General features: G+C 41.0%; 1 protein-coding gene across 1 annotated transcript; it reads left to right on the top strand.

Moving 5' to 3' along the window:
- Window positions 1-992: 992 nt before the first annotated feature.
- Window positions 993-25,533, top strand: LOC101874263 (sodium-dependent neutral amino acid transporter B(0)AT3). Its single transcript, XM_005153579.2, has 12 exons — window positions 993-1,149; window positions 9,238-9,378; window positions 10,867-11,004; window positions 13,013-13,194; window positions 13,575-13,685; window positions 19,040-19,152; window positions 19,438-19,566; window positions 20,181-20,337; window positions 21,432-21,636; window positions 23,340-23,499; window positions 24,408-24,570; window positions 25,288-25,533. The coding sequence occupies exons 1-12, from the start codon at window positions 993-995 to the stop codon at window positions 25,531-25,533; spliced, it is 1,902 nt and encodes a 633-aa protein (XP_005153636.1).
- The last annotated feature ends 2,458 nt before the right edge of the window (window positions 25,534-27,991 follow it).

Below are 27,991 nucleotides of genomic sequence, written 5' to 3'. Positions count from 1 at the left end.
TGGTGATGGGTACCCTGGCAGCAGTGGTGCTGTGCAAGGGCTGCCAAACCGTGCTGCACACAGCAACTCACACATGCCCTGTGAGACATCCTGATAAAGGACTGGGGAGTTGAGTTGTTCCATGTATTCTGGGAAAAAGTAATACATCTTCATTTAGATACTCCTCCCAGTCTGAAAAGGGGAATTCAGGAATAAAGTGTGGATTTACTGAAGCAAGCAATCTGTCTGGTTGACGTGTTTAGTGTGGAGCAAACTGATTTGGTGTGCCAACTAGCAAAACCCTGGTATAACTGAAAGACAACATTCTCGCAGATTTTCAGTTGAAGGAAAGCATTCAGTTCTTGCATTCATCAGTAACTCTTTAATGAACAATTAAAATAGTCACTTGGGATTCAGTGACAGCTGGCAAGTGATTAACTTCTGGCAGCCATGGTGAGAGTGGACCAAATTCTAATGTCTGAACATAAATATTCTACTGTTTCTTGCCTCTTTTATTTATTTACTTCTTGCACTTGTAAAAATTGTCTTCATCCATTTACCCCATTAACAAAGTAAGAGAGGAAATGGCAAGACTTTATTCACAGGTTTTCCCAAGTGTTTTACACTTTTAATAAGTCTGCTGTAAAGGTTTCTCTTTAATTACATTCAGCGTCACACTTCCCTGAAAGCATCTGAGAACAGAAGAACAGAAAACAAAAACCTGCTTGATCCCATGTTACCCATTAACAGCATATTCCCAAGTTCTCTAACTATAGAAGGAGCTTCAAAAAAGTCAGGAGTGGTAACTCTCTCTATAATTGTAATTCCTGGTTTTGTCTTTAAACTGCAGCTTTGGCAATGACACGTCCCTTTGTATTATATAAAAAGAAAGCTCCACCTCTCCTTCCAGGATCCTCCAGTCACCCCGCATAAAATCTGTAGGAGAGACAGGTTCCGAAGCATCTTCCAATTTATAGGGAAAGGAGCTAAAAAGCCAAGGATATTGCATTAAAATGTCGAAAGATTTGTCAGTGCCACCTGAAATCCCTAAAGAAGATAGCAGACCCAAGTGGGATAACAAGTTCCAGTATATTTTAAGCTGTATCGGATTTGCTGTCGGTTTGGGGAACGTGTGGCGATTTCCATACTTGTGTCAGATACATGGAGGCGGTAAGACTGACATGCGATTTTGTTGGACTATTAAATTACAATTCTCATGTAACTACACTAACTGACAATAGGCATGGAAGTTAGATATTTGCACCAATGATTCGAGGGGCGCTTTTTTTAAACTATCATCTAATTCTCATAAATGTTTTGCACCAATTAGACTAACCTTTTCTGTAGAAGTATATTTCATTTTAACATCATAGAATCATAGAACCATAGAAAAGTTTGGGTTTGAAGGGACCATAAAATGATGCGTTTGTTTAGGAAGTAAGACCAGACTGACACTAACTATCAGCAAAACCACACTAGAGCTCTTACATAGCTGCTACAGTCCTGATAGGAGCAGGAATCTGACCCTGCATCTTGTTCCTCTAAGGAAAAGCAAGAAGTCCTGGGAAGGCCCGAGTGAACTGGCCCCCAGACAAGTGCTGCTCTTTCCTTTTTGCTCTTCCCTTCTCTGATGCTCTCAGGAGTTGCCTCATCATCTGGAACTTCGCCTGCATAAAACTAAATTGTGCTTTTTGATGCCTGTGAGACATTTATCATTGATAAATGATAAGAACTAGAAGAACCCCACCAGGAGCCTGCCAGGTGGTGCAGGCAGCTGCCCAAGCTTGTCCCAGGGCACCATTCCCACAAAGAATTACTTTAGAAGTGGCCAATTTAGTAAATATAAGTGGATCACAAAAGAGTACTTGATAACTTGCCATTCACAGCAGCTTTGGAGATCTGCCATGGTAAGCTGGCTAAAGCATAGTGAGATAGCAAATTGTTTCAGCCCAGTATTAGTCTCTATCTTTCAAATAACTGGAGAAACAGAAAATTGAAACCTGGAGAAACTGTCATATGACAGAAAAAACCTATTAAATCCAAGCTTGTTATACCAAAGTATCTGTATTACTTGATGAGCTACATATATTTGAATCAGACAAGGAACAAGGAATTGATGCTGCCTTTAAACGGAAGAGGTGTTTCAGAAAGAAGTAGCCACTTGAGGATTCTTGTAAGTATCTGAATGAATGAGATATAGAAGGCTGTATCAGCAAAAAGAATCTTAGCATATATAAGCAGAGCATTAGGAAGTAGGTGTAGATACTACTACCAGTACTAAGAAACTTCTGACTTCTTCAGAAAGTCCACCTTTCAAAGTCAACTTGAAAAATCAGACAAAATGCAGAAAAGCCCCAACAACTATTCAAGGTCCAAAAAACTTGTGGGACAAGGAATGACTCAAGAATCCAGTCTGTTCAGCTCATGAAATTCAAAATGAAAGAGTATGTTGATCATAGACCATAAACAAACAAAGGGAAATTATCTTGGTGGCAAGTAGCTGTTTAACATTGAACATGTAACAGCTGGACACTACAATTAGACTCTTCAAATAAGGAAAGAGAAGAAGCAGTGGGTTAGATTCCTCTCCAGAGACTTAATATTTTCCATTATTTACTTAGATGTGAAACCCAGTGAAACTCTCTCAGAGGAGTGACACAACTGGGTGGTGACAAAGCCATAGGTGCGAGCATGCTTTTTCTGTGTGTTTGCCCATGGAGATGGCTGGATAAAGCTGTCACTTCGGGTAATGATACATGTATTAATGAGACATGATAAACACCTTTTGAGAAACATCCCCATAGCAGGTATGACACGGGACCTGCAAGGAGGATGTTCTGGATCAGGAGCTGTTTGTAAGTCAGATAAATACCCTACAGTATCTCAAGTGGCCTTCCTATCTTGAAGCAAGGGAACAAGTTTCAATATTGACAACCAATAGAACAAAATGAACATAATGTGGTATTTTTGTACGGTAGCAATTAACACCAAGCATTCAGTGGAAGGTTTCAAATTCACATACCAGACCATAGCAAGATGTAGCTCCTCCACACATCTCATTACATGGAGCTGCTTCTGGGGCCACCAACTGCATGTGGCTGCATAAACCTTGCACTTCAGGGTTTTGTGCTGTTATGGATAAGATGAAATACTGTTCTACGGACCGTAAAGAGGTTCTCACACAGTCCCATGAAACACCAAGGGTTGTTTCTCCATGCTGGAGACAGGGTCTAGCTGTGACCAGCTGTTTTTCAACCTCTTCAGATCCCAGCCTTACTTCATAAGATCAGCAACACTTGCCTCCTGCTGAGGTTTGCTCTCTTCCCTCCATTCTTCTCCTCCTACACCCCATCACTGCCCTACAGACCTCTACCACCACAGAAGTGTGAGTCTTAATGTGAGGATACCCATAGTGACCTGTCTGTATGGACTGCACAGTGCTCGGAAAGTCTGTTTGCTTGTGGATACAGCTTCTGAGCACTGATATAACACACAGGAGCTGCTAGGGACAAAAAGAACATGGTTTAGAGCAGGTTTAAAGACAATAAAAATAAGAAAATGCTGCAGAGAAAAAGGCTAAATCATGCTTCATGAACAGTATTTTTTCTGTGAAAAATCAGTTTAAACCAGGTAGCAGACTCAGTAATGGTATATAGGTACTTTGTGTCACTACAGACTGTAGCATGAGGCTGGTGAGTAAAGGTCAATGTGTAGATATACAGGCAATGTTTGGTCACTGGATTTAAAAAAGGGCTCAGAGAACTCAAAGCAGGATGGACTCTGTAACAAAGTGCTGCAGGGTTTGTGAATAATTTATCCTAGAAGGCCGGCACTGGGAAAGTTTGAGCGAGTCATGAAGACCACCAAGAAGAGAGAGCTGTTGGGTTTACACCGGTGTATAATGTAGCTGCATTTTATTTCTGCTAATTTAAGGCAGTGATGTGCTTTGGGGGTTGCATTTTTTGAAAGCAAGCAACTCAGATGCAAAAGCCCAATAGATTTTATGGAGTACTGGGGTATAAATCCTGACTGTGTGCATCTGAAGATATGAGTATGGGAGAAATCAGAAGCACCTGGTTAAGTAGGAGCTCTGAGAGGTGCAGTGACTCTATGCCTGCAGCCATAGCCACAAGTGCAGCTGGTATGGATATAGCATAGATGTGCTCTAAGGTTGAATGGTTTCTGAGTACAGCTCACAGTTTCACAGCTGGTTCAGGTGTTTTCCAAGTGTTTAAGAGTTAGGCAGTCCACTTCACCACATTTCTAGATCTTTTTAAAACAAGAGATAAAAACAAGTGCTTGTATATTTGTCCCATGTCAGCTGTTCTCAGCAGACCTCTGGACCTTATTCATCTCACGTTAGTGTTACTCAGTAACTCGGATCTATTATAATATCAGTTTTGCTGACATTTATCACCCTCTGTCGTTACTGATTATTTGGGTTTATTGCCTGAGTTAAGTTAGTTATTTACTTTTCATGACTAATGGATATGAAGGTTGTTTGCCACAGTAAGTGGAGACAAACACAAAGGTTCCCCGGCAACTGGGATCAAAAAGAAGTCTCTAAACGGCCCAGTATATAGTTTGACACTTAAAACCAAGAGTCAAACAAGCCATATAGTTATATGTGTACACATATGGTCATCTGAGTATATCTAAAAAAATCCAACAACCCAGATGTAGCTGGAACTTAATGCAGTGTTTTACTTTTGATTACAGCTAGGATACATATATATATGCTTGCCTAATCCATGGGTATTACAAATGTGCATCGTGCCTGAGCCTGCAGGATGACTGGAAAATACCTTTAATATAAAATACAGTTTCTTTCTAGGAAAACAAATACAATCAGCACTGAAGTACAGCTCAGAAGGGAGAACTGTTTACTTCTGGGGCAACGATTAACAGACTTTGATAACCCAAGGCCTATTTAACCTTTGCTAGGATTTGAACTACCATTGGCTGCAAAACACAGTTCCTGGCTCACTGTATCCTCAGAAGGAAAATAAAATCTCAGAGGAACAACAGGTACACCACGAAGATACTGTAAAATTAAACAAATAAAAGAAGTATGTTGGGAACAAAAGAGCTTGCACTTGGTTGCCTTTTGCAGTTCAGAGTGAGTGGTGTATACTTGCATGTGACTGCTGCTCTCTTGCATCCCTCAGTTACAAGTATTTCATAGGGGAGTTCACCAAGGTCATTTTATAAACTGATCTACAGGAGTTAGCCCCTTTCTTTTGAAAAGGCTATTGCCACCTTGATTTTCTGGGCATGGCTTTAGCTCCTTTAATGTTGCTCAAGGAGATACAGTCATTTACATGGGAAACTCAACCATGCAAAGTTGTACAGCCTAAGAAGATGTGCAGTGTGGCCAGTAAGTCAAAACCAGTGCCATCATAAATGCACAAGTATGACATTTACAGTAGCTCATACTTTCCATCTGTATTAAGGCATGTGTAGAAGACATAACCAAGATCATGATGTATGTTTTCCAGAGAGAGGGGTGAACACGATTAAGCTGCTGTTTTTTTTTCCTACTTGATGTGTTGATGTGATTTGTTGCTCTGTTGGCTACTATCCTGCTTAGCTGAACTCCTATGGAGAAAGCAGGACCCTTTTCAATAGCTAATAGCTTTTTCTCTGTATCTGTACAAGTAGTTATCAGCTATTGCAATTTCTTATAGGTAAAACATAAATTATTCTGCTACCTGACCTGCAGGCGCTGGTAAGATGTAATACTGAACACGTGAATCAGTTCCTCTAAGCTGTTCTCCAGCATTTAACAAGTCTCTATTGGCACTCCCAGCTTTTCACATCTGCTTCTCACTGATGCTTATCAATTTCTGCTGGTCTTGGTACAGTCGTGGTACTCCTTGAAGAGGAGGTCACCTGGCTGGTACATCAAACTGCTTCACATTTCCACTAGTCAGGTCTATTGCTCTCTCTTGGTAAGATGTGATAGAACCAATTTGGCTGTTTCACTCTGTGGTTGCCATTATTCAGCTTTAGACAGCTCGTGATCACTCTGCCTTCCAGCACATCAGCAGCTCTCAACAGGCTGACTGGCAGCTCCTGCACTTTTCTTCCAGATGGCCATGTGTGGGTGATAAAACAGAGTGTGCCCTTCAAGTGTCATTTTGCAAGCAGAGGCTTGAATATGGCTTAGCAGTTGCTTTTCTGACCTGATTTGCCTGTACATCTGACAGGCTGGATGGGGCTTTGAGCAATCTGGTCTAGTGGAAGATGACAGCAGGGGGTTAGAATGGGATAATCTTTAAGGCCCTTTCTAACACAAACAATTCTATGATTCTATGATACATCACAATCAAGGGATCAGGTAGCTGAGCACACCAGGTATTTTCTACCACCATGACTACAGAGCTGTCTCTGCTCTAATGGCTCTTCTGAGTTACCAGCACAACCAGTCGTGCAACATGCTGGAGCTCCTTGTCACTTAGGATTCTGTTGTCAAGGAAACCAGTTTATCAATATGTAAAGTATTTGTAGTTGATAGCCTGACTTGAAAAAGCTATTGTAGACTTTCTGCGCCTTCTCATGTGCACACGGATTGCCCCTCAGCTTTGCAGTACCCTTGTGCGTGATCTCCTTCCAAAATGACTTTTAACTCTGGTACATCTTGGACTGTTTGTTTTTTGTTTGGTCTGGGTAGTGCTAGAGGGTTCCTACTCACTATGAGGTATCTGATACCTTTCTAGTATCAGATAGGGGTAGAGGGGTTTTATTGTGGCAAAAAAGTAAGCTTCAAGTGCTTGAGCAGACTGTCTGTGCTTTTCCTGACTCCCTCCATTCTGCTTAAAAATACTATAAAGCAAACGAATGAACAACTGAAAGTGTATTTTTACACTACAAGCCATTTATTTGAATTAGGATTGAGAAAGATTAGCTCCAGTACCTATTTCTTCTTACTCCTATCTTCTGCCATATTTCCATATTTGCAGATAGCATACTTTTTGTATTGTTTTCATGGAAAACCAGTGTTTTCTTTCCAAGCCTGACATTATGCTTTACCATGCTTTCAATGTGACTGGAGATACGTACAAACCAGCACAAAGTAAACAGGCTTTTATCAGCACATTATCTAAACTTGCCCTGCTGTCAGTGGCTCAACTAGCAAACAGAAAAGGAGAGAGAGATAACAGGGGGCAGTTTGTACTAATTACTACACAGTTATTTCCAGGGAGATATGATACGGGAGATAGCCGGTCCCTTACGGAGCGCTCTGCTAGCAAGGGCTCAGGACGGCAGGGATCGCAGGGGACAGCTGCAGCTCGGAGCTGGTGCATAGCCACACCGGAGGGAGAGAAAGCAGAGCGCTCCAGGCACTCTCATGGATATTCCTCATCCCATTAGACAGCCCAAGGCATGGGGCTGTCAGGAGGGCTGGGAGGGCACCCCTATTGTGCTGCGGAAGGGGATATCGCAGCAGGTTTGAAGGAGAATGCAGGACTGAGCATGGTGAGAGGTTACCTAGTTCTTGTGGGAAGGACCTGCAAATTCCGTAGCATTTACATGGGAGGCAGGCAGCTCCAGGTGAGATTTTATCAGGCGGTAAAACACTTAAACAATTGTTTTCCTCAATTCCTCTCCTGAGGGTGCGTGTTTGCTGTAACAGCCACTTCAGAGCTTTTTCCAAGCACTGGGACTATTGTGGAGGGGATACCTGCAAATTGAGGATTTAATGTGCTAGGAATTAACTGTGAGTCTCTTTTCCAAATCTGCTTCTTAGCAGTTAAAAACATCTTAAGACACATTTATTTCCACCTTTGGCAAACTAAGAACAATCCTTCACTGTGAAGAGCTTTGCTGACTTTTGTTTCTATGTGTTTCTTGATAAGGGGACATTAAACCACTAAAAGAACACACTTTCTCTGGGTGCTGTACATAGTTATGTAGCACCTAGCAGCAGGTAGCAAAGTTTTAGCAGTACTTAGTACTTATGCGCGGATAGACTCCACAACTAGTTGAAGTTGTAAAGTAAGTATGCTTTTATTCAGCGCTGAGGTGCATGGGGATAGGTCCTCCAAAGCATGCACACCTCAGGGTTGTTCTCCTTTTACATTTATTCTCTTAAGGTATACATAGACATGAGGTTGCTCAATCCGCCTATACATATTTAGTATCTATCCCCGCTTCATCTTATAATAAGCCAGAAGGTCCTTTGCACCTGCGCAGTGCCCCTTCTGGTCATGGGCAGGGGTCTCAGGATGAAGTAAACGAGTCTTCCTCTTTTGGGTAGGGGTCTTCAAGATGAAGTAAATGGGTCTTCCTCTTCTTAAACTTTACACCTTTTAACCTTCAGACATGGCCTTAGGGTTTGGTCGGCGCCCAGTCTGCTTCTCCCCCACTTCTCAGTAGGACCAAATACCTGTGCTTTTGTCATGGTCTTAGGGCTTGGTCGCCCGGTCTACCTCTCCCTGGCTTATCAGCAGGACCAATCATCTGCTCTTGTCAGTAGAACTAGCATCTGCTTCTTGCCCTCCAGCAGTAATCAATGCCTTGGCAAGATGGCAATGGCAGGTACTTGGGACAGACAATACTTTTGTTTAAGCAAAGGAATTCCTTTAACCCCCTTGTACAATTTCTCTGTATTACCCCCCTGTACATTGGTTACCCCTGTATCAGTACAAGCAATTAGATTTACCTACCCAGTCTTTCTAAATAGTCCGTGATTCCAAAACACAGAGACCATTCTAGGAAGAGACCTGAAACCTTGTGCATTCCCCCACCTCCCTCTCAGAGCAGAAGATAGAGTGGAGAGCTGAGCTGCTCCATTCTACTCTCTCAGGTGGTGATAGTAATGCTCTCTCTGCCAGCCTGAGGGACAGGAGAAGGTTTCCAGAGCTGGCAGAGCAGAGCTGGGCAGACTCAGATATGAGATTTGGAGGATAAGGGAAATAAAAAGGCAGAGGTTTATTGACAAAGTCATGAGGAGCACAGGCAGTAGGATAAGAAGGGGGCTGAGGCAGGACTTCTGCTTTTGTTTCCCCAGAGAAAAAAGGCTTCATGCTCACAGTGCTTGAGGGGAAGCATCCTGCAGAACTAAGCATCCCTTAGTCCTTCCTTCTCCATCTTCACCAATAAAACTACCAATAACAGATGTCACTTGGCAGGTAGCCCTAGCAATGCTTTCTCTCCCAACGCATCCTACAAGAACAGGGGTCATAAAGCAAATTATAAACAGTAATCTCAGTGAGATGCAGATAATGACGTGGCTTAATTGCACTTTATTTTCAGGAGCATTCCTGATCCCATACTTCATCGCTCTTCTCTTCGAAGGAATCCCACTGTTGCACCTTGAACTGGCCCTAGGACAGTGCATGAGGAAAGGCAGCATCAGTGCCTGGAACAGCATCTCACCCTACCTCGGAGGAGTCGGTATATCTCTTGGGGTCCCAGCTGAAGGAACTGCAGCTGAGCTCCCACCCAGCAAACCCATGCCTGATGCTTTGTTAGGATATAAGAAGAAAGTTTTTACTGTAAGGGTAGTGAAACCATAATAGGTTGCCCAGAGAGGTGGTAGGTGCCCCATACCTGGAAACAATCAAGGCCAGGTCGCATGGGGCTCTGAGCAACCAGATCTAGTTGCAGATGTCCCTGCTCATTGCAGGGGGGTTGAACTAAATGACAACTAAAGGTCCCTTCCCACACAAACTATTCTATGTCACTCACATCAGATGTTACTCTAGGCACATAGGAGCCTTAAATAAAAACCTCAAAACCTTTGCTGTGGGAAGCACAGCAGTCACAAGCTCTATTGGCCAACACTGCCCTATTCCTACCATACCTTGTAGCTTACACAAAAGCTGCCCGCCCACAGTGCTTCTCGCTCCTCCCCCACAGCCCCTCCAGGAGCCAGGGATAGTTGGACTGGAGGACAGAAAGAGGGGAGATCAGGAACAGGATCCTGGCACCTCCTAAAGAGCCTGAAGCAACCTAGTTCCTCACCCCAACACACGGGCACAATGGGGATACTGAAGGGCTATTATTAACATGAGTAACAGTCCACACAGCAGGATACATCAGACTGATGAGCAGTTCTGTACCAACATTTTTTTCTGTTTATTTTATATAGGCTGAAAAAAAACCCTGTATATGGTATACCAAGCACATTGTTAGGCTGCAGAAAGCGAATGGGAGCAGCTGTGGTTAGAGGGCCAAACAATCAGCTCTACCAGCTTTGAGATAGCACCTTCCTGCCTGTGGGGTCAAGGAGAAACTGTCAGATGCTCCAGCCAGCACTGCTGGATCATACCCTGCTTTCAGCATGTGCTTAAATATGGGATTGGGAGCAACTGACATACCTGTGGGTGTGTGTGGGTAAGGGGAGTTATTTAAGGGCCAAAGGGCAATGAGGAAGAAATACCAAGCAGAAGGGTAGTGGCTCCAGCTAAACCCATCTCTTACAATTAGGCATATCCATCCTCCCTTTGCAAAAACACAAGCAAGCAGAAGCCACAGTGTATCTATTCTTCCTTTCTCATTGTAGGAGCAATTCAGTTAACAGTTTAGGGCACATGTGCATGATTTGGGACAAAAGAGACAAGACATGCTGCAAAAAAATTAGTCTCTTTTGATGTCTGCTATTAAAGTTGTCCTGTGTTCTAGAAAACAATGTATTATATACTACAGCAAAGACTTCAACCCTAATCTTACAAATATGTAGCGACTGTCAGCCCTCTTGAAGCTGGGGGGCTGCACCAGTGTTTGGCTTCTGAGGACACAAATACTCATCTTTCATGTGAAAATTCCTGGGTGAAGCAGAAAATGTTGCAAAATGAGGCAATGTGAGCTTCTGAGAGCAAGTGCTGTGACTGATAATTTTCTCCAAACCTTTTCTAAGCAGAGATCTTGTGCTTTCTGCAGGGGTTGGTTCGTGGATGGTGTCAGTTCTGGTGAGCTTATACTACAACACAGTTTTAACCTGGGTGATGTGGTATCTCATAAACTCCTTCCAGGAGCCTCTTCCTTGGAGCATGTGTCCTCTAAATGAAAACAGAACAGGTAACTACCACTCTGAGCATCACTCACAGGAAAAGGAGGATCACAGACATCAGTCTGGAGACTAGAAAGGGGAAAAGGAAAGCTTTGTGTATTTTTTATGCTTGTGCTATGATACAAAAATACTAGTCTGAAAGAGCATCCTCTGCTTTCTGACTATGGAAAAATAGTCCTTTATCAAGACACATGTGTCTGCTGTTACAAGCTACACATCAAGACGCATGAAATAGTTAACATAAAAAACAGATTTATGACTACATCTTTCAGTAAGTGCTTTAAATGAGACTTCTGAGTTTTCACTAAGTGGTGATTAATTCATGATGACTCATTACAAGCTCTTACAGAAACCTTTCAGGTCATTTGCCATGATGTACTGAGGAAGACCAAGTAAGTTGCCAGAGCAGGAAACACAACCCTACCAGAGAACTTCAGTTTCTGCCTGTAGGTTGCTGAGACAAGAAGACAACATCCTAGAGCAGCTAATTGAGAAACCCTTGAGAAGTCACATATGATTTGGCCCTGAGATCTGCCTGGTTTGTTTTCTGCTCCAAAAGGGAGGGTCCACAGACTACTCAAATACATCATTCTCACAGGAATAACAAAAACCATAAAGTCCATGACCTCTTTTGCTCGATTTCAAAACAGGAAATGCAGAAACAGTGTTAAAAAGAAAAGGAGCAACTAAGTAAAATGTTTTTGAGGTAGCAGAGGAACTACTCGAAGAGGGAACCTTTGAGGCTTGGATCAAATTCACATTACCCATGACAAAACCTTTAGTAAGCCCAGACACAGACAGTGTACCTAGGCAGGATAAGGAAGACTGCTTTCAGTTCTTCAAAATTGTTTTCCAGCTATTTTCACTCAGAGCATAAGTGACAAGTTCCATGGCAGAACAAGAAACATAATCTGAGGAAGAGGCTAAGAAGACAAAACACAGCAAGAGTTAACATTATTTTTGAGACCTTAGGAATATCCTAGAGTAAGAAGACAACTAGACATCCACCATCTTTGTGACAGAAGTAAAGAAAATCATTTGGCCCTTAAGAAAGTGGATCTTTTAATTTCTCAGGATACAGATGTCCCAGCTAGTGAGCTAAACAAATGTTTTCCAAACGTGCTTTGGAGATCAACTTTTTAATCAACTAGTTTGATATACAAACCCCCTGCATTTTTAGTTAAGCATCTATCCTGGTTTTGGCTGGTACTTACTTGCCAGCTGGGCTTAAACCATGACCTTTTAGAAAACACTGAAGAAGTCCTTTAAGGATTAATTTTTCAATACCAGGGCCAAGATAGGAAGAACCTGCACTTCTCCATCATTTTTGCATCACGATTGCAATGCTCTCTCCAAGTAGCTTCTTCCTAAATGAGTCAACACATATTCCCATCCACCAGGCTTAGCTGAAGGTCTCCTAAAATGGCATTATTCAGAGGTAGCTGGGATTGTGCTGGACAGTGTATGTCCAGGTGCACATCCATTTCTTTTAATTCAGAGCTGAGCAAAGGACACCAGCAAGTTTGAGTACATTAGTGTCCTCATACACTGAAAGAGGATCACCAGCTTCATTTCAGTGGCAACCACGCTTTCAAGAGTAGATTGTAACTTGAAAGGCACTTGGCTAGATCAGTACATCACATAGCTGCAAGTTACTTCATTAGCCACCTTGCAATCTCACCAGAGTAAGTTCTGGTTGAAAGGTTGCATACAGCCACAATGACCACAGTCATGATTACTTCTCTCTGTCAGCATTTTGGCTGGGACAGAGAGGAGTTGGTTTCCCAGAATTTAGATGTGACCCAGGTCACCTTTCTTGTTTTTCAAGGATAGGTGCCCTAACTCTTTGTCTACTGTAATTCCTGGAGTATTTCAAGACTTACACATTCAATCTGGCAGCCCACAAGAGACCATCCTGCCACTCTTCCAGTATAAAGTATTGCTTCCTAACTGCACAGTGACTGGGGAAAATATTACCAATTCTAAAATCTTCTGCTTTCCGCATTCTTTTTCCAGGGTTCAACGAAGAATGTTACAGAAGTACAGCAGTCAATTATTTTTGGTACAGGAAAACTTTGAACATAACACCCGATGTCACTGAGAGTGGCACGTTACAGTGGTGGCTCGTTTTGTGCTTAGCAGCTTGCTGGGCAATTGTCTACCTCTGCACCATCCGAGGAATTGAAACCACAGGAAAGGTACAGAAAGGACAGAGAACTGCATCATCCTACACTTTGAATCTTGCTCTCCAGATGCTGAGTTTCAGCACCTTCCTGATTTAGCATACTAGAACCATTTTGGTGTGTTCCTTGTCCAGCCAAGAGGTAACATTGGTACACGTGGTCCAAAATCACAATCCTTTACCAATGCAAGTGCTGCTGCTGTACGAGTCTCCCCTCGCATAGTTTTAAGAACAATTTAGTTACAAATGTGTTCTGCATATCATTCTGCTTCTTCTAAAGATGTTCAGCTAATGTTCAGCTGTTGCTGTCTAATATTAAGACTGTGTGTTGCAATAACTTAGGTAGGATTTATCAGTGCTATTGTCAGTAATTGTCTGCCTGCATTCTTACTTTAGGCAATTTATGTAACAGCAGTATTCCCTTATCTGGTCCTAACTATATTCCTTATTCATGGACTCACGCTACCAGGAGCCACTAATGGTCTGGCTTACCTCTTCACCCCTAATGTAAGTATTGCTGTTATAATCAGAAACACTGTTTTTCCTTTTTCTCCCCCTCAGATCTCATACTGAATATTCACTTTCCAGCAACTCCTGATCTAGGTCCCTAGGGGGGCTACAAGGAACTCTTTCATCAGGGACTGAAGGAACAGGACAGGGGTGATGGGTTTAATCTTAAACAGGGGAGGTTTAGATCAAATATAAGGCAGAAGTTCTTTACTGTGAAGGTGGTGAGGCACTGGAATGGGCTGCACAAAAAAGTGGTAAATGCTCCATTCCTGGCAGTGTTCAAGGCCAGGCTGGACAGGGGCTTGGATGACATAGTTTAGTGCAAGGTGTCCCTGCCCGTGGCAGGGGGGTTGGAACTAGATGATCTTAAGGTCCTTTCCATCCCAAAGCATTCTATGCTTCTACACAAGAGCTCAGCTAACCTCTTTTTCCTGAGATTAAGTGACTTGGTTTTTAATATACTTTAGCAAGAAAGGAAGCAGCAAAGTATTAAACAGTTCAGTAATAAACATTTCAGAAAATACTGGAAAATTGAGTTCGTTAAGGGTGACTCAGACTTGAATGTGTAAGTGAAACTGATACACTTGACAATCATCTCTCTTTTACACATAATAAAGATGAGATTTCCCTGCCAATGCTACAAAATCTGTAAAACTTTATATCATTCACTGAGGAATTACACTGCAAAGTGTTTGGTTTTTTTTGTAAGGTTGAAAGTAGTTTTATCCTATCCCTCCTTCACCATAGCTGGTTTCCTCCCCACCCTGCAGCTGCCCTAAAAGACAGAACTGCTGGAGAATACCCCTCTCCCATTTCTTCTCATCTTGTCAAAGGGACAGGAGTGCCAGATCCCTCTATAGCTGGTCATTTCAGCAGGACTTCTTTACATTGTCCTTAGCAGCCTTTCCAAATTTAAAGTCAAATTATCCCACCAAGTGGTTGCTATCAACTGCAGGCTCCTCAAACTCTGCCTAAAAACCTCCATGAAACAATGAGTGTGGTGAAGGAAAAGCGGCATCTGCTGATAGATGGTCTCGGAGCATCCTCTGCTTCTGCAGGTTCCATCACAGAGGCACTGGGTATTTCCCTTTTCCTTCCTACAACAGGAACACAAGCATTAAGGAGAACATAACCCAAGAAGCATGGAGATATGCTACATGCCAGCCTGGAAAGGGACAACAGCAAGAGAGGGCTCAAATGAGACACCTCTTTTATCCCTCCCCCTACAAGCCCAGTGGCACGGAGACTCATCTGAATACTGTCAGAGCTCAAAAAGGATAACCTTGTTCTTTAGAGAAGATCAGGACATGCACTTGCATTTTTGTAGAGACCAGACAGGACAATAAATGCTTGGTGCAGTGTCTTGATGAAGAAAGCAGATTAGAACGCACAACCAGAACAGAGTTGGGCTCTGTTGATGTTTGGTCTCAGCCTGGCTGTTGGGTTTCTCTGGAAAAGTTCAGGCATCTTCAGGACATAATCACTACACAGTGAACTTACTGCAAGGAGTAGATTTGTGTGTATGCATAAAGCCAAAAGGTACTGCAGTGCTGACGGGGAGCAGATCATCATAAAAGAAGAGCCAGATGGTTCTGCAGACTGGGGCCAGAAGTCAGAATGAAAATCCAGCTGCAATCAACCTGCAGTTAATGATTAGCTGGTTTGAGGAAGCAGATCCTGGGGACATTCCTGAAGAGTCAGCTGAAGATGGTTTTGGTGATGAAACTCCGTTCTTATCTATAAACATGGAAAAGCTGATGCAACAGCCTGGTAAGTGATATCTGCTATGGGCATTGGTGTTGCACAGATTTACCTGGCCAACCAAGACCATATTAGCTTACAGAACTGTAAAGCACATTCCTTAAAGTGTGTGCTGGTTTCTTCTTCTCTTCATGTCTTTGCAGGAGGCTTGTAAAGTTTTAGTAATGTAAACTATAACTGCCTATTTCAACCTGCTTTAAAAAGAAGCCAAACAAAGCATATACAAACCCTCTTGACACTCTTCACTCATTGGAGGCAATCTGTTCCAGCTTTTCTCCAACTTGCAATGCAGCAGAAATTGTAGTTTCGCTGTAATAGCTGTCACATCCACTCTCTGGCAACTGCTATACCTCACTGTTGTTTTTGATAATTTGTGAAAGTATTACCTAGTGCTAAAGGTCACATCTTAATAAGTTTCAACATCATCATCACCCAACTGAATTTATTTTTTTCATTAAACATTAAGTTTATTTGCTTTCCAAGTTTGTATCTTAGGTCTTACTAATATCACTAATAATGGCTGTATGCATACGTTTTTTATATAGAATAGGCTGTGGTTTTATTTTCATGCAAAAGCACATGTTTTTTTTTACCATACAACACACTTTCACACTTTAAATGAATGATGAATACTATGCTTCTTTGACTTTCAGAGATGGAGAAGTCTGACGATTTACTCACCCTCTCTAAATCCTTGGCTACCTGGAAAGCGAAGCTGCCAAGAATACAAAAAAGATACTGAAGTTATACTCACAGGCACTTGAAGGGAAAGCAGAAGCTGCATAAAGATGCAGCAATAGAGAAGCTGGAATGGAGACTTTTGGAAAAGTTCTTGGGTAAAGAAAAATCAGAGGCAGCAGAAAAGGGATCACATCAAGTATCAGCAATGGTCTTAATGCGGTTCAGTTTCTGTGGACATCTGCATCAGATCAAGAGCACAAATGCCTCCTTCTCCAGTCTTTCATATCTGAAATTGCTTCAGAGACTAAATACTTGGGGATTCTCTGGCAATGAACAATTCCATGAACATGGCTGGGCAACAGATGCCTGCACCCAGAGCTCTGCAGCTATTTATCGAGCAGTGAGATTGGCCACGATAAAGGCAGCAAAGTCACCAGGTCCTCTATCACAGAGACTATTTGTAATTTTTTTCCTCTATTTTGCAGTTACTAGTTTTACACCTGATGTATTACTGTGAATGGAGACTTAAAACTCCTTTCAAGGTACCCGGTCTGTCCATATTGTTTCTGATATTGAGGAGAACAAAAGCATTACCTTATTGAACTGCTGTCTTTAAGTCCAGTATTACCTGTTTGTCACTTGCTTATGGAGAAACATCCATAGCTGTTTTTACACCAAAATCACAAATGACAGATATCCCAGTAGTCTGTATTCTGTTTTAAGACAGCTTCTGCCTGTGTTTCACGTGTTTAAGTGTCCAAACATCTTACTGTCCAAGGGGGGAGCAGTTATGCTTTGTTTCCTCATTACTCCCGTGTTCACACATTAATATTCTGGTTTTATATCTTCAGCCACATCTTTCTAGCTTCAGCACATTTTTTTTTATCTGAAGACACATTTATGAAATCGATATGCTATATTATTGAAAATATAAAATACCATTTAGATTCCTAATTTGTTTAAGACCAGATAATGACATTGCCACAGCATGCTTGCCTGTTCACTATTTCTTCAGGTCTGGGAGTTGACTGGCATCTTTTAGAACCGATAAATGTATTGCCTCTGGCACCAAACTATCTCCAGCCTCATTTGCCAAAGTCTCCAGTCAGAAAGCCCGACTTTTAACAGCTGCATCAGCACTGACAATTGACTTGTCAGCACTGACAATTGACTTAATCAAGCTGTGAAGGCCACTTGGCTGACTTTCTGCGCTGCAAGAGCAATCTACTTCTACACAAGGTCCTACCAGTGAGCACTCTGGCATTGGAGGGTTTGGTTATGATCTTTCAAAATAAACCTCTAGAAAGGTTTGCCTAAGCTGAAGCCTTTAGCCAATAATGGCTACACATATCTGCTTGCTATGCTATGTTCTACAAATCATTACACCAGTTCTGCTGTGGTCAAAGCACTGGCATGCTTATGGAGAAAACATCTGCAGTAATGGCATTCACTGCATCCATCCACACTGAGGTAAACACATTATTCTTCCTCCTCAAGCTAAGGCCAGCTTCAGAGAAACCCAGAATGCTATTAAGGTCCTTTGGTATACTTACCTCTCATTCTATAAATGCTCCTAGTAGGATCAGTCCTACAAATGTTTCTAGTCACATGCTAGGACCAATGGCACAGGCACATAGGCGCAACACAGCAAACACACTATTTGCCCTGCATGACTAGGATGCAGATTTAACTCAGGCTGTTGTAAAACAAAGTTAAACAACTCTCTACAGGCCCAGCACTACTTTTGAGCCAGCTCTTTTTTAAAACAGTCGCTCTTAACTAATACTGGTTTGTATTTCCCTACTTGATAATGGAATTATCAAGTGTATCAATGGAATTGTCAAGTGTATCAATTCATACCTGGTAAGGTATGAACGTAATACACTACTTCTTAGTTTCTGCAGGAAATCAATATTTATAGAGCACATTTACATATTGAACACTACTTATGTTTAATCTTTTTCCTTTAGACTGATTTTAATGGTAAGATTCTTTCTTGGTGCAGCTATTTAAAATTATGCTATCCTCTGTACTCCAACAATCACTGACTTTTTAATTTATCTTCCTCTATCTATCATGTAGCCCTTACATCAGAATTAATTCTGTCAATTTCTCCTTTATTCTTATTTTTCCTATGTTGCTGTTTTATATTTTATTGTTGTTTTCACAGTACTTTTAATCTAAGATGCTCTTTTAAATGAATATCCTCTTTTTGTCATAGAAGCATAGAATAGTTAGGGTTGGAAAGGACCTTAAGATCATCTAGTTCCAATCCCCCTGCCATGGGCAGGGACACCTCACACTAAACCATGCCACCCAAGGCTTTGTCCAACCTGGCCTTGAACACTGCCAGGGATGGAGCATTCACAACCTCCCTGGGCAACCCATTCCAGTGCCTCACCACTCTAACAGGAAAGAATTTCTTCCTTATAAAGAATTTCTTCCTTATAATTTCTTCCTTGTCTATTTGGGCTTTTAGTCTTTTCACTATCTGGAAAGCTATGGAATCACTTTGTCTTAAAACAATGAAGGTTTAGTATCTATAGCATACAGTTTTAGGAGGATAATATTCCTAAACAGTAAGTTGCCCAGCACGTGGAGTAGCAAAAATAACAAACTGAGGAAAAATGTAATGTACTGTCCCTATTACGTTCCTAATGCATTTAGAAACACATTTTTATCATCAGACAGAAGAGGTGTACAATGAAACAGATTCTATAATTGCTACATATATTTAAATAGACCTGAAACAGCTGCTTTACTGACATGCTTTGTACTAATTTCCATTTGCAGCATATTTAGATGGCAATGCAACTCAATTTCAGAAGTGAAATACAAGATGAGCTATGAGAAATGTGAGAGAAATTTTAATTTAAGCCTAACAAGTGCATTTATTCCAATTATTTCAGCTGAACACTCTGAAAAATCCCAGTGTATGGCTTGATGCAGCTACCCAGATTTTCTTCTCTCTCTCTTTGGCTTTTGGAGGGCTGATTGCATTCTCAAGCTACAATTCACCAACGTAAGTAGAACTACAACCTTTATAAAATGCCTAAATTCCTGATGAATTTTGACCAATTTTCTGAAATTTTCAAAACTCTGTCCTTAGACTATTTATAAAGGATCTTATTTTTTTCTACAGGATTTTAACAGCTGTAGTCTCTCCAAAAGGCCAAAGAGACTTCCTAACAGGAAGGGGAGGGGAGAGAAATCTAAACCTTTTAAATGTTTGCAGAAATACCTGAGAGAATCACAGCTAAAATACTGCCTTTTTTAGCTACTTCATTTGTTTGAATGCTATTTCTAGAAATGACTGTGAAAAGGATGCTGTGACAGTAGCACTTGTGAACAGCATGACATCCCTCTACGCTTCCATCCCAGTCTTTTCTGTTTTGGGGTTTAAAGCAACCACAGACTACTGGGACTGCTTGGACAGGTAAGAAACTTGTGTTTCAATGCCTAAACAGATAATGTGTTACTTGAAAAACATGCATTTAGATAATTTATTTTCACTAAAAAAGAAAAGCATCTGTATAGAGAAGTCTAATATAAAAATAGAAAGTACTACGGCATTGAGACAAGAATGATCGGGGCAGCATCTGTAAGAAGCAAGACAAATAAAACAATCCATAGCAAGTAGCACACCAAGGATCACATCTCAACTAGTATTAGAAGTACTTAAAAAAACAATACCTTTTCCTGTTCCACTAGTTTCACTGAATTACTAAACAGAAGTGGTGGAAATTCTGGAGATTTGATAAAATCAAACATTTTTATCAAATCTGATAAAATAAAACAGGAATGTTCTAGAGACTGCATCTGCATAAAGTACTCAAAAGTTTGTATCTGAAAGAGGAGGCATTAAAAAGTCTGAATACTTTCTTGTAACTATTTTATATAAAAGTTCTCATTTAATATTTTCCTTTCTATTGTAAATAACAACACAGCAAGTAAATACAGCTTCCTGTTAAATCTGAATACACGGCAGAGCATTTCCAGCCACATCATCTGCATATATTTAAGCTAATGATATGTTGGTTTCTCTGGCAGGAACATTATCAGTATTATCAATGAATTTGATCTTCCGGAAGAAAGCATCATGCGAGATAACTACACAGCCTGGATTGGCCTCCTCAATTCATCACATCCAGAAAAAATTGCTGGACTCAAACTGAAAAGCTGTGACCTTCAGGAATTTCTTGATCAGGTACAATAATTTCTTTCAACAAAGTAACCCCTAAACAAAATATGCAGAAGGACTGGCATCTTCCGTTTTCTTTTAAGTACTTGTACTTTACTCGTAATGAATACATTATTTCACAATTTGAAATAGCAACACTGCCGTAGGACTAAAAAACTCTCTGGTACAGCATAAAAAATTACACATTATCATCACAAAACTGATCTTCAAAGGTGGTCCTACCTGGAGCCTACTACGGACACTAGATTCAGGCCTACTTTGTTTTACAGGTATAAGCATAACAGGGGAAACACATCTAGCTGAAAGATTATAGAAAACAGGATGATGAATGGGAGTTTCCTAAATCAATATCTATTAAAATGTTCACTCTTTGCCTTCAATCACATATATGACCAGGAGGAAGGTATCATCACTGTCTTCTCCTTTACCCTTCTTTCCATTCCCTCTTGTCTTCTTCATTTTAACTCCTCTCTGCACAGGATCTCACCTATATTTTAAATCCTTTTCCCCTAAACCCCCTCCCCCACCAAAATACATCAGGATTCTCTCTCCTTCCTTCTTTTCCAAATCTCCTAAATAATTTTTCCTATCACTAAACACAGATGTTTTTTCTTTGTTTACTTCTCAAACCTCATTTCACTTGCTCCAGTAATTCCATGAGTCCTGTAACTGTCATTTACTACTCATGCATTTGCACTCCTCCCTTACAAGGCCTTATCACCTAATGAGAAAGAACAGAACTCTCTTGCTGCTGGAGTAGCAATCATAACCTTACCTAGATCCCATGTTTAAAGTGGCACTAACAAAAGAACTGCTATTTCAATTACAGCTCTCAGATCTGCTTTACTCCAGACCTGTCTCTGTGAGAGCCAAGATTCTGCTCTATGATTGTCTGCACATCTCTGATAGACCATTTAAAATTAAAACCTCCACAAGCCCTCTCCACTACCCATTTTCTCAACTGGTGGCTGCCACAGAGCCCCACAGTGGGGCCAGCACCCTTGACTCCAGGGAAGGACAGAAGTGTGTTATAATTCTATATGCATAAGAAACTACATTTACACCATTATAATATGTATTTTTATCTGTGAATTCTGCAGAGTGTATCAGGAACTGGCCTGGCTTTCATCATTTTCACTCAAGCCATCATTATCATGCCAGGCTCTCAGGCCTGGGCTGTCCTGTTTTTTGTAATGCTGTTCTGCCTGGGCCTTTCCTCTATGTTTGGGAACATCGAGGGAGTCTTCACTCCTCTTCTAGAAGTTCAAATTATATCTAAATCAATACGCAAAGAGGTATTATCTGGTAAGATATTTGCTTCACTTTGTTCAAAGAAGGTGGCTTCTTTACAGATGCGCAAACTACCAACTGCTTACCAAACATCATAGGGGATTAAGAATCAGTAATATTAATTTAGTTATCTCATAGTGTTAGTAAGGGCAGTGGATTGTGTTTGCAGGAGACAAGCACATAGATGTGGTGACAGTTATGGCAGAAGCTGTCAGATAACAGTATTATATGGCCGTTGCCAGTTTTTTTCTCAGCTTGTTTCTGTCTGAGAAAGCTTGTTAAATTGCTATTCCTGGAGTCAGGTTTACCCTGAACTGCTGTAGACACAAGAACAAGCCTTGTCTTCACTTAAGCCTTTGGTATCTCAACAAGTCACTTTCAGGCAACCAGTGACATCAGCTGGTTAGCCATAACCACCTGTGCACAACCTCACCCGGCTGTCACAACTATAAGGTAGGTCATTAAACCCTATTTCATTCAGGTTTATGCTGCTACACAATCACTCTTTTTTTCCAACCAGATTTGCATATCCCACATGCCCTTGGTCATTGTGCTTGTAGTAAGTGTGGTTAAAGTCCTTCCCAAATCTTTGCTCTTGAAGCCAAGCCATCAATGCTGCTACAGATTATTTCATATTTACTGTGAACACACCAGAGTACAAAATTACCACTCGGAAAACAAGGAATGAGTGCATGAAATCCTGCTCTTGCACCAAAAGCAGAATCATTTCAACCAGAGATAGTTGCTGACCCCAACCTGCTCCTCTAGAACCAGAACTGGTGAGAGCCTGAGATCCTACTGTGAAACTGATCTAGAAAAACTGGTCTAGAAATATTTCTGGCAGTTTGAAGTAATGAGTTAATACTAGGGCAATGTGCCCTTTTAAATTATTATGGGGAATATTGCTGTCATGTCTTGCTGTGGCATCTAAATTATACCCTTCTCATTTTACAACTTTTTATGTAAAAATAAATTTATTTAGAATTTGCTAATGTAATTATATCACTTTTTTTGTTTTCTTAAAAAAAGAACCCTGGAACCATTTTTTGACAGCATTGAACCAAAGGCCATCTCAGAGTCAGAAGCAGTTAGTAACACAAAAGAAGGATATACAAACTGTTTTACAGCCCATGTCTGCATTCAGCAACACTTTCCCTCCTTTGTACACTTTCTCTCAATTACCCTAAATCCATATCTTGGCTAAAGGAGAACTGAATGTACAGAGTGTGATGAAACTTAGACCATACACACCAGGACACAAGAGACATACACATTTGCAGCTCTGGGCCCTTTGAGGATAAGGGGGGCAGAGTCCTTACACTTCTTAGGTGCTGGCTGCTGCATGTTGAGCCTATTGACTGCATGGAAATGAGGGCACCTGAAACTCAACTACATCAGTCAAAATTTAGCATAAGACAGCACAGCCTAGCCCAGCCCAGTCTATCTGCTGGAAGTATTAAAAACTGAAGGATGCTCTGAGTCACACAAGTGCATTCCTTCAGCAACAGGGTGGTTGGTGCCTCTTGGCCAACACATGGTGGAAAACTGAGTTTGGGAAGTGATATCAGCTCCCCTAAGGGAAAAATAGGTTGTTGTAGCTCCACAGAGAGAGAGAATAAGTATCACTAGAACAAGACCAAAATTAATTTAGAACAAAAATATACTTACCAAGTTCAGTTCAGTACTCCAGTAACAAAGATATCTTTTTTTTTCTTCAGGTATAATATGTCTAATTTCTTTCCTCATTGCTCTGTGTTTTACGCTGGGTTCGGGGAGTTACTGGATTGACATTTTTGACAGCTATGCAGGCACGGTGCCTCTTCTAGTCATTGCTTTCTTTGAAGTGGTCGGGGTTGCATATGTCTATAAAATTAAAAGGTATGTTGGAAACAGACAATTTTTTTGGCATAAGAGACATGCATTTTCCTCTCCATCCATGTATATTACATACAGGTATGCAATATTATCTTATTTCTGTAGTACTTGCCAGTTCTGCGACTGTAGTTATCATTCTTTGCTTTAAGTCTCCTATTTTCGTAAAACAGGAGGGGTAATCTCTGCATGGCACTTACTGAAGGGCAGATCTTAGGTTTAAGGCTAGAAAATGAACAGCTATTGTAGCTCTTTGGCCAAGAGGAGTTACACTGCCTTTCAAACATCCTCCTGTTACTGCCCTTTTGTTCTGTACTCTTGTATTTTTCCCTCTGATTTTTTTAAAATGATTTTTCCCCTCAGACTTCATAGTAAGCAACATGCAGTAAATTCCCCATATTGAAAGGCTCAACCTGCAAGCTGAGAATCTCTGCAAACTGCTCTCTTTAAAAGCTTTCCTACACTGTTTGTAATTGTAAATGCCAGAAAACTTATCTCTTATTATAAAATAGTAAGAGGTATATGTAAAAAATCAGTTCCATGTCCAAATGACTGCCACTACTGACTGCAAAGGATGCTGGTTCAGGTTGTTGTATTATATTACTGCTGTAATATTTTCATCCCTTATTTGTCCTTAGAAACTTTAGACTAGGTGCTCGAGTAATGTAAACTGACAAAGTAAACAGATGATTCATCCCTGGTAGACATCAATAAAGACCTACTTTATTGATATTATTATTTATTTAAGTCTATAGTAAGTTATTGAAGAAGCACATGGAATAGAAAAGATTTAGGAAGCTGCAATAGTACAGAAGTTGTTTAAAACTTGGTTATGAAAATGTTTTAACTTACAGAAAAAGATGAAAAAGTGATAATGTTATGACTTAGATCTGACATCTACCTCCTCTTAAAAGGTTCAGTAAAGATGTGAAATGCATGACTGGACGAAAACCCAATCTCTACTGGCAGATCACATGGAAGTTTATTAGCCCTCTGCTCCTGCTAATCGTCTTCCTCGCTTTTGTTACTCTTTGGATACAGAAGCCATCAAGTTATGCAGCCTGGAACCCTAAATATGTATGTTCCTAAATATTTTTGAAACTTCTAATAAATGCCAAGAGATGTATGTTTTTTCTCCCTTACCAGATCCTTTAGAATCATGACCACCTACTGCTTACCTACATAACTCAGCCTGAAGTGATGCAATGCTCAGAATGAGAAGGCTGCAGTATGTACAGAGGTTACACATGCTAAAAAGTGTTTATGCCACGAGCCTCTTCTTGAGAAGTCCCACGTACTTCATGCTCCATATTTCTTATCAAGGAGTGTCTCCTCCAAAATCCATGGAGTATTACCATCCCAAAATAAAACTCATAGCCACAAACTTGCAGAAATGTCAGTATCATATTTCCCTTGAAATCTCTCATTTAAATCTTCCTTATTTGGATAACAGCATGCTCAATAATTGCTGAAAGTACTTGCTTTGAGTACTAACAAGAATAATCAGAGCTTAAGCAAGAGAGTAAAAGTCTGATAACTGTGGGGAACCCCTGCATCCCCAGGAATCTGTCACATTTCCAGCTATAAAACTTTGAAACTATAAACCATTTATGGTCATCTTTAAACCCATGAGAAGGGTATACAGAGGACACGGCTACTGAGTGCTACTGTAGAACAGGAGTAAAACTTTTGCTGTCCTTACTATAACAGCATAAGAAAATGCAAGTGGAAATGTTAGCAAAATGTAAGTGTACATACCAATTATTTCTTTTGCTTGCTTTTTTATCTCCATAGGAAGGCTTCCCTATGAAAGAGGAGAAAGTGTATCCACCTTGGGTACTGGCCATCTGTGTGCTGTTAGCTGTTCTTCCTTGTGTATTTGTACCTCTGGTAGCAGTCTTCCATCTGATCAAACAAATGTGCAGAAGTAAGGACTCAAGCTTTGTACAACCAGAAGTGTTTTCATGTCAGGGGTCTAGTATCAACTTTTCTCATCCAAAAGAATCAATACCAATTGTATCTGTCTGCAAAAAAAAGTAGGACAGCCTTTGTTAGACATGACTAGCTGTTGTATGGTATCATCCAACCAACCTGGTTTATGCAGTTCATATGCTTACAGCCAGTCACCAGCACTCTATAAACAGTGCTGCTGTTTCCTTTATTTTCACCCAGTTTCGCAAGTTACATTAATACTGTCCCTCCTACAACCTGTGCTGAATCCTACATACTGATCTAGTACCCACCCCATTGCTTTAACCCTTTTCATGCATTACCAACTTCATGTCTCTCCAGCCAGAATTTAAACTTGCAAAGCCTGCTAGTAATTGCAAATGCCCTGTCTTCCCTCACTTCCCTTCTGAAAGAACAAGTCTATTCCAAAGAGTCAGCAATTCTTACTTAGAACAATTCTAATGTTGGAGCACAAGCACCCTCATTTCATTCTCTGACTTTCCTCTGAGAGATGTAGAATGGAAGCTCTTGAAGAGTAAGGACTCCTCCTGCTCACTACACTATCTTTTGTAAGTCCAAGCTTTGCAAAGAGCAAAAATAAAGCATTGGCAGTTAAAAGAATGTACATCAAATAAATCTGAGTAGTTAATTTTGCACAAATCTCTTACTTTATCAGATTCCAGGATTTCTTGTAGTGGAAAACAAATGTGCCCATTTTTTTCACCTTAATTTCTCATACAGAACACAGTAAGTAAATAGTGTAATAGAAATGCAGATGTGTGGAAGCCCCTCAGTGAGCTGCAGCCTTACATGACATGACAACAAAATAAAATTACTCTTCATTTAAAAATAGGTTTTCCTGCAGTGGCCTGCAGATCCTAGCCACTCTGCAGTGATGTGAGATGAGGAGTCCTTTGCTGAGATACCTGAGCAAACAGCACCTCTGAAAAAATATAGAAGTATGTGAGGATAAGGTATGACTAAGCCTTTAGGCTTAGTAATTAAGAGACTCAAGGAAAGGAGAGGAAGATTAAGGAAAATTGAAGCAATTTCAGTATTTAGCCTTGTGATAGGCTAGACACTAGCACGGCTTTGTAATAGGTAATGGGAATTCAGCCACACAGCAAAGATGAATGAGACCGACAAACTACAGAGCAAAAGCTGTTACATGACACCTTGAAATGTAACTGGTTTTTATCTTGCTGCTTAAGGAAAAAGCAGGGTAAAAAGAGAGAAATAAGTTGGCTTTTTCTAGAGTTTTCTTTTTTTACGTTTAGCATCCCCCTCACATAGCTGCTGCTGCAACCTCCTGTCCTGCAACTGGCCTAGACTAACTCTTCTGGGCACTAACAGTACTAGAAACAGCAGCATATATTTTGCCACACCACATCCACAGCACACTGTGCTTCTGCCTCCTTGAAGGAAATGCAGTTAACTGCCTACACACACAGCAGCTGCCACACCATAACCTCCTGGCACTTCCCACTATGTGGGATGAGTAGTATCACCTGCAGAACAAACAAGTGCTTAGGCTCCATGTTTTTATTTCTGAGAACCATGGACTTGGTCAGTGGTATGATGATGTCCGTCAGTTCCCCATGATAGCCTGCCAACAGCCCCAGCCCTTCAAGTCAATAGTGGGTACCACAGCATGGAAACACAGCTTCTGTCAGCAGAAGCCTCGCAACTCACAAAGCTCCAAGCAAACGACCATCTCCCTTATGAGGAGAGGCTGAAGGAGCTGGGTCTCTTTAGCTTGGAGGAGACTGAGGGGTGACCTCATCAGTGTTTACAAATATGTAAAGGGTGGGAGTCAGGATGATGGAGCTAGGCTTTTTTCAGTGATATCCAGTGGTAGGACAAGGGGCAATGGGTGTAAACTGGAGCATAGGAGGTTCCATGTTAACATCAGGAAGAACTTCTTTACTGTGAGAGTGACAGGGCACTAGAACAGGTTGCCCAGGGGGGTTGTGGAGTCTCCTACATTGGAGATATTCAAGGCCCGCCTGGACAAGTTCCTGTGTGATGTACTCTAGGTTACCCTGCTCTTGCAGGGGGGTTGGACTAGATGATCTTTCAAAGTCCCTTCCAACCCTTGGGATTCTGCAGTTATGCACTGCAGAGGCTCTTGAAAAGGACATAGAAAATTTAAATTGCCACTCTGCCTGTTGCAAATTAAGTTTGAAAGGTTACGAGTAACAAAAAGGCTTCCATAAAAAATGAGTAATCAAAAAGCCCCAATATAATATATATATATATTATATATATATAATATATATATAGTCACATCTCTGACTACAGATAGCTATTCATTAGTATCATATATGCAGAGTATATGCAGCAAATTTGTCAGAGATCTGTTCTTAAAAAAACCAAACACATCCAACTGACACAGACACAAGCTGAGAAAAGAATTAAACTACATATAACAAAACTATTGAGTCTATAAATCTGTCTGAAGCTACTGTGACAGCACTCACAGAGCTCCTGACTTCTGAGTTGTCCCTTCCCATTCACCAGAAGGGAGACTTCGTGGGTTGCCAGACAC

Source organism: Melopsittacus undulatus, chromosome 1 (assembly GCF_012275295.1).
Source record: "Melopsittacus undulatus isolate bMelUnd1 chromosome 1, bMelUnd1.mat.Z, whole genome shotgun sequence".
Lineage (NCBI taxonomy): Eukaryota > Metazoa > Chordata > Aves > Psittaciformes > Psittaculidae > Melopsittacus > Melopsittacus undulatus.
The sequence above is the reverse complement of the archived record's forward strand: the minus strand, read 5'-3'. Positions and strand labels throughout refer to the sequence as shown.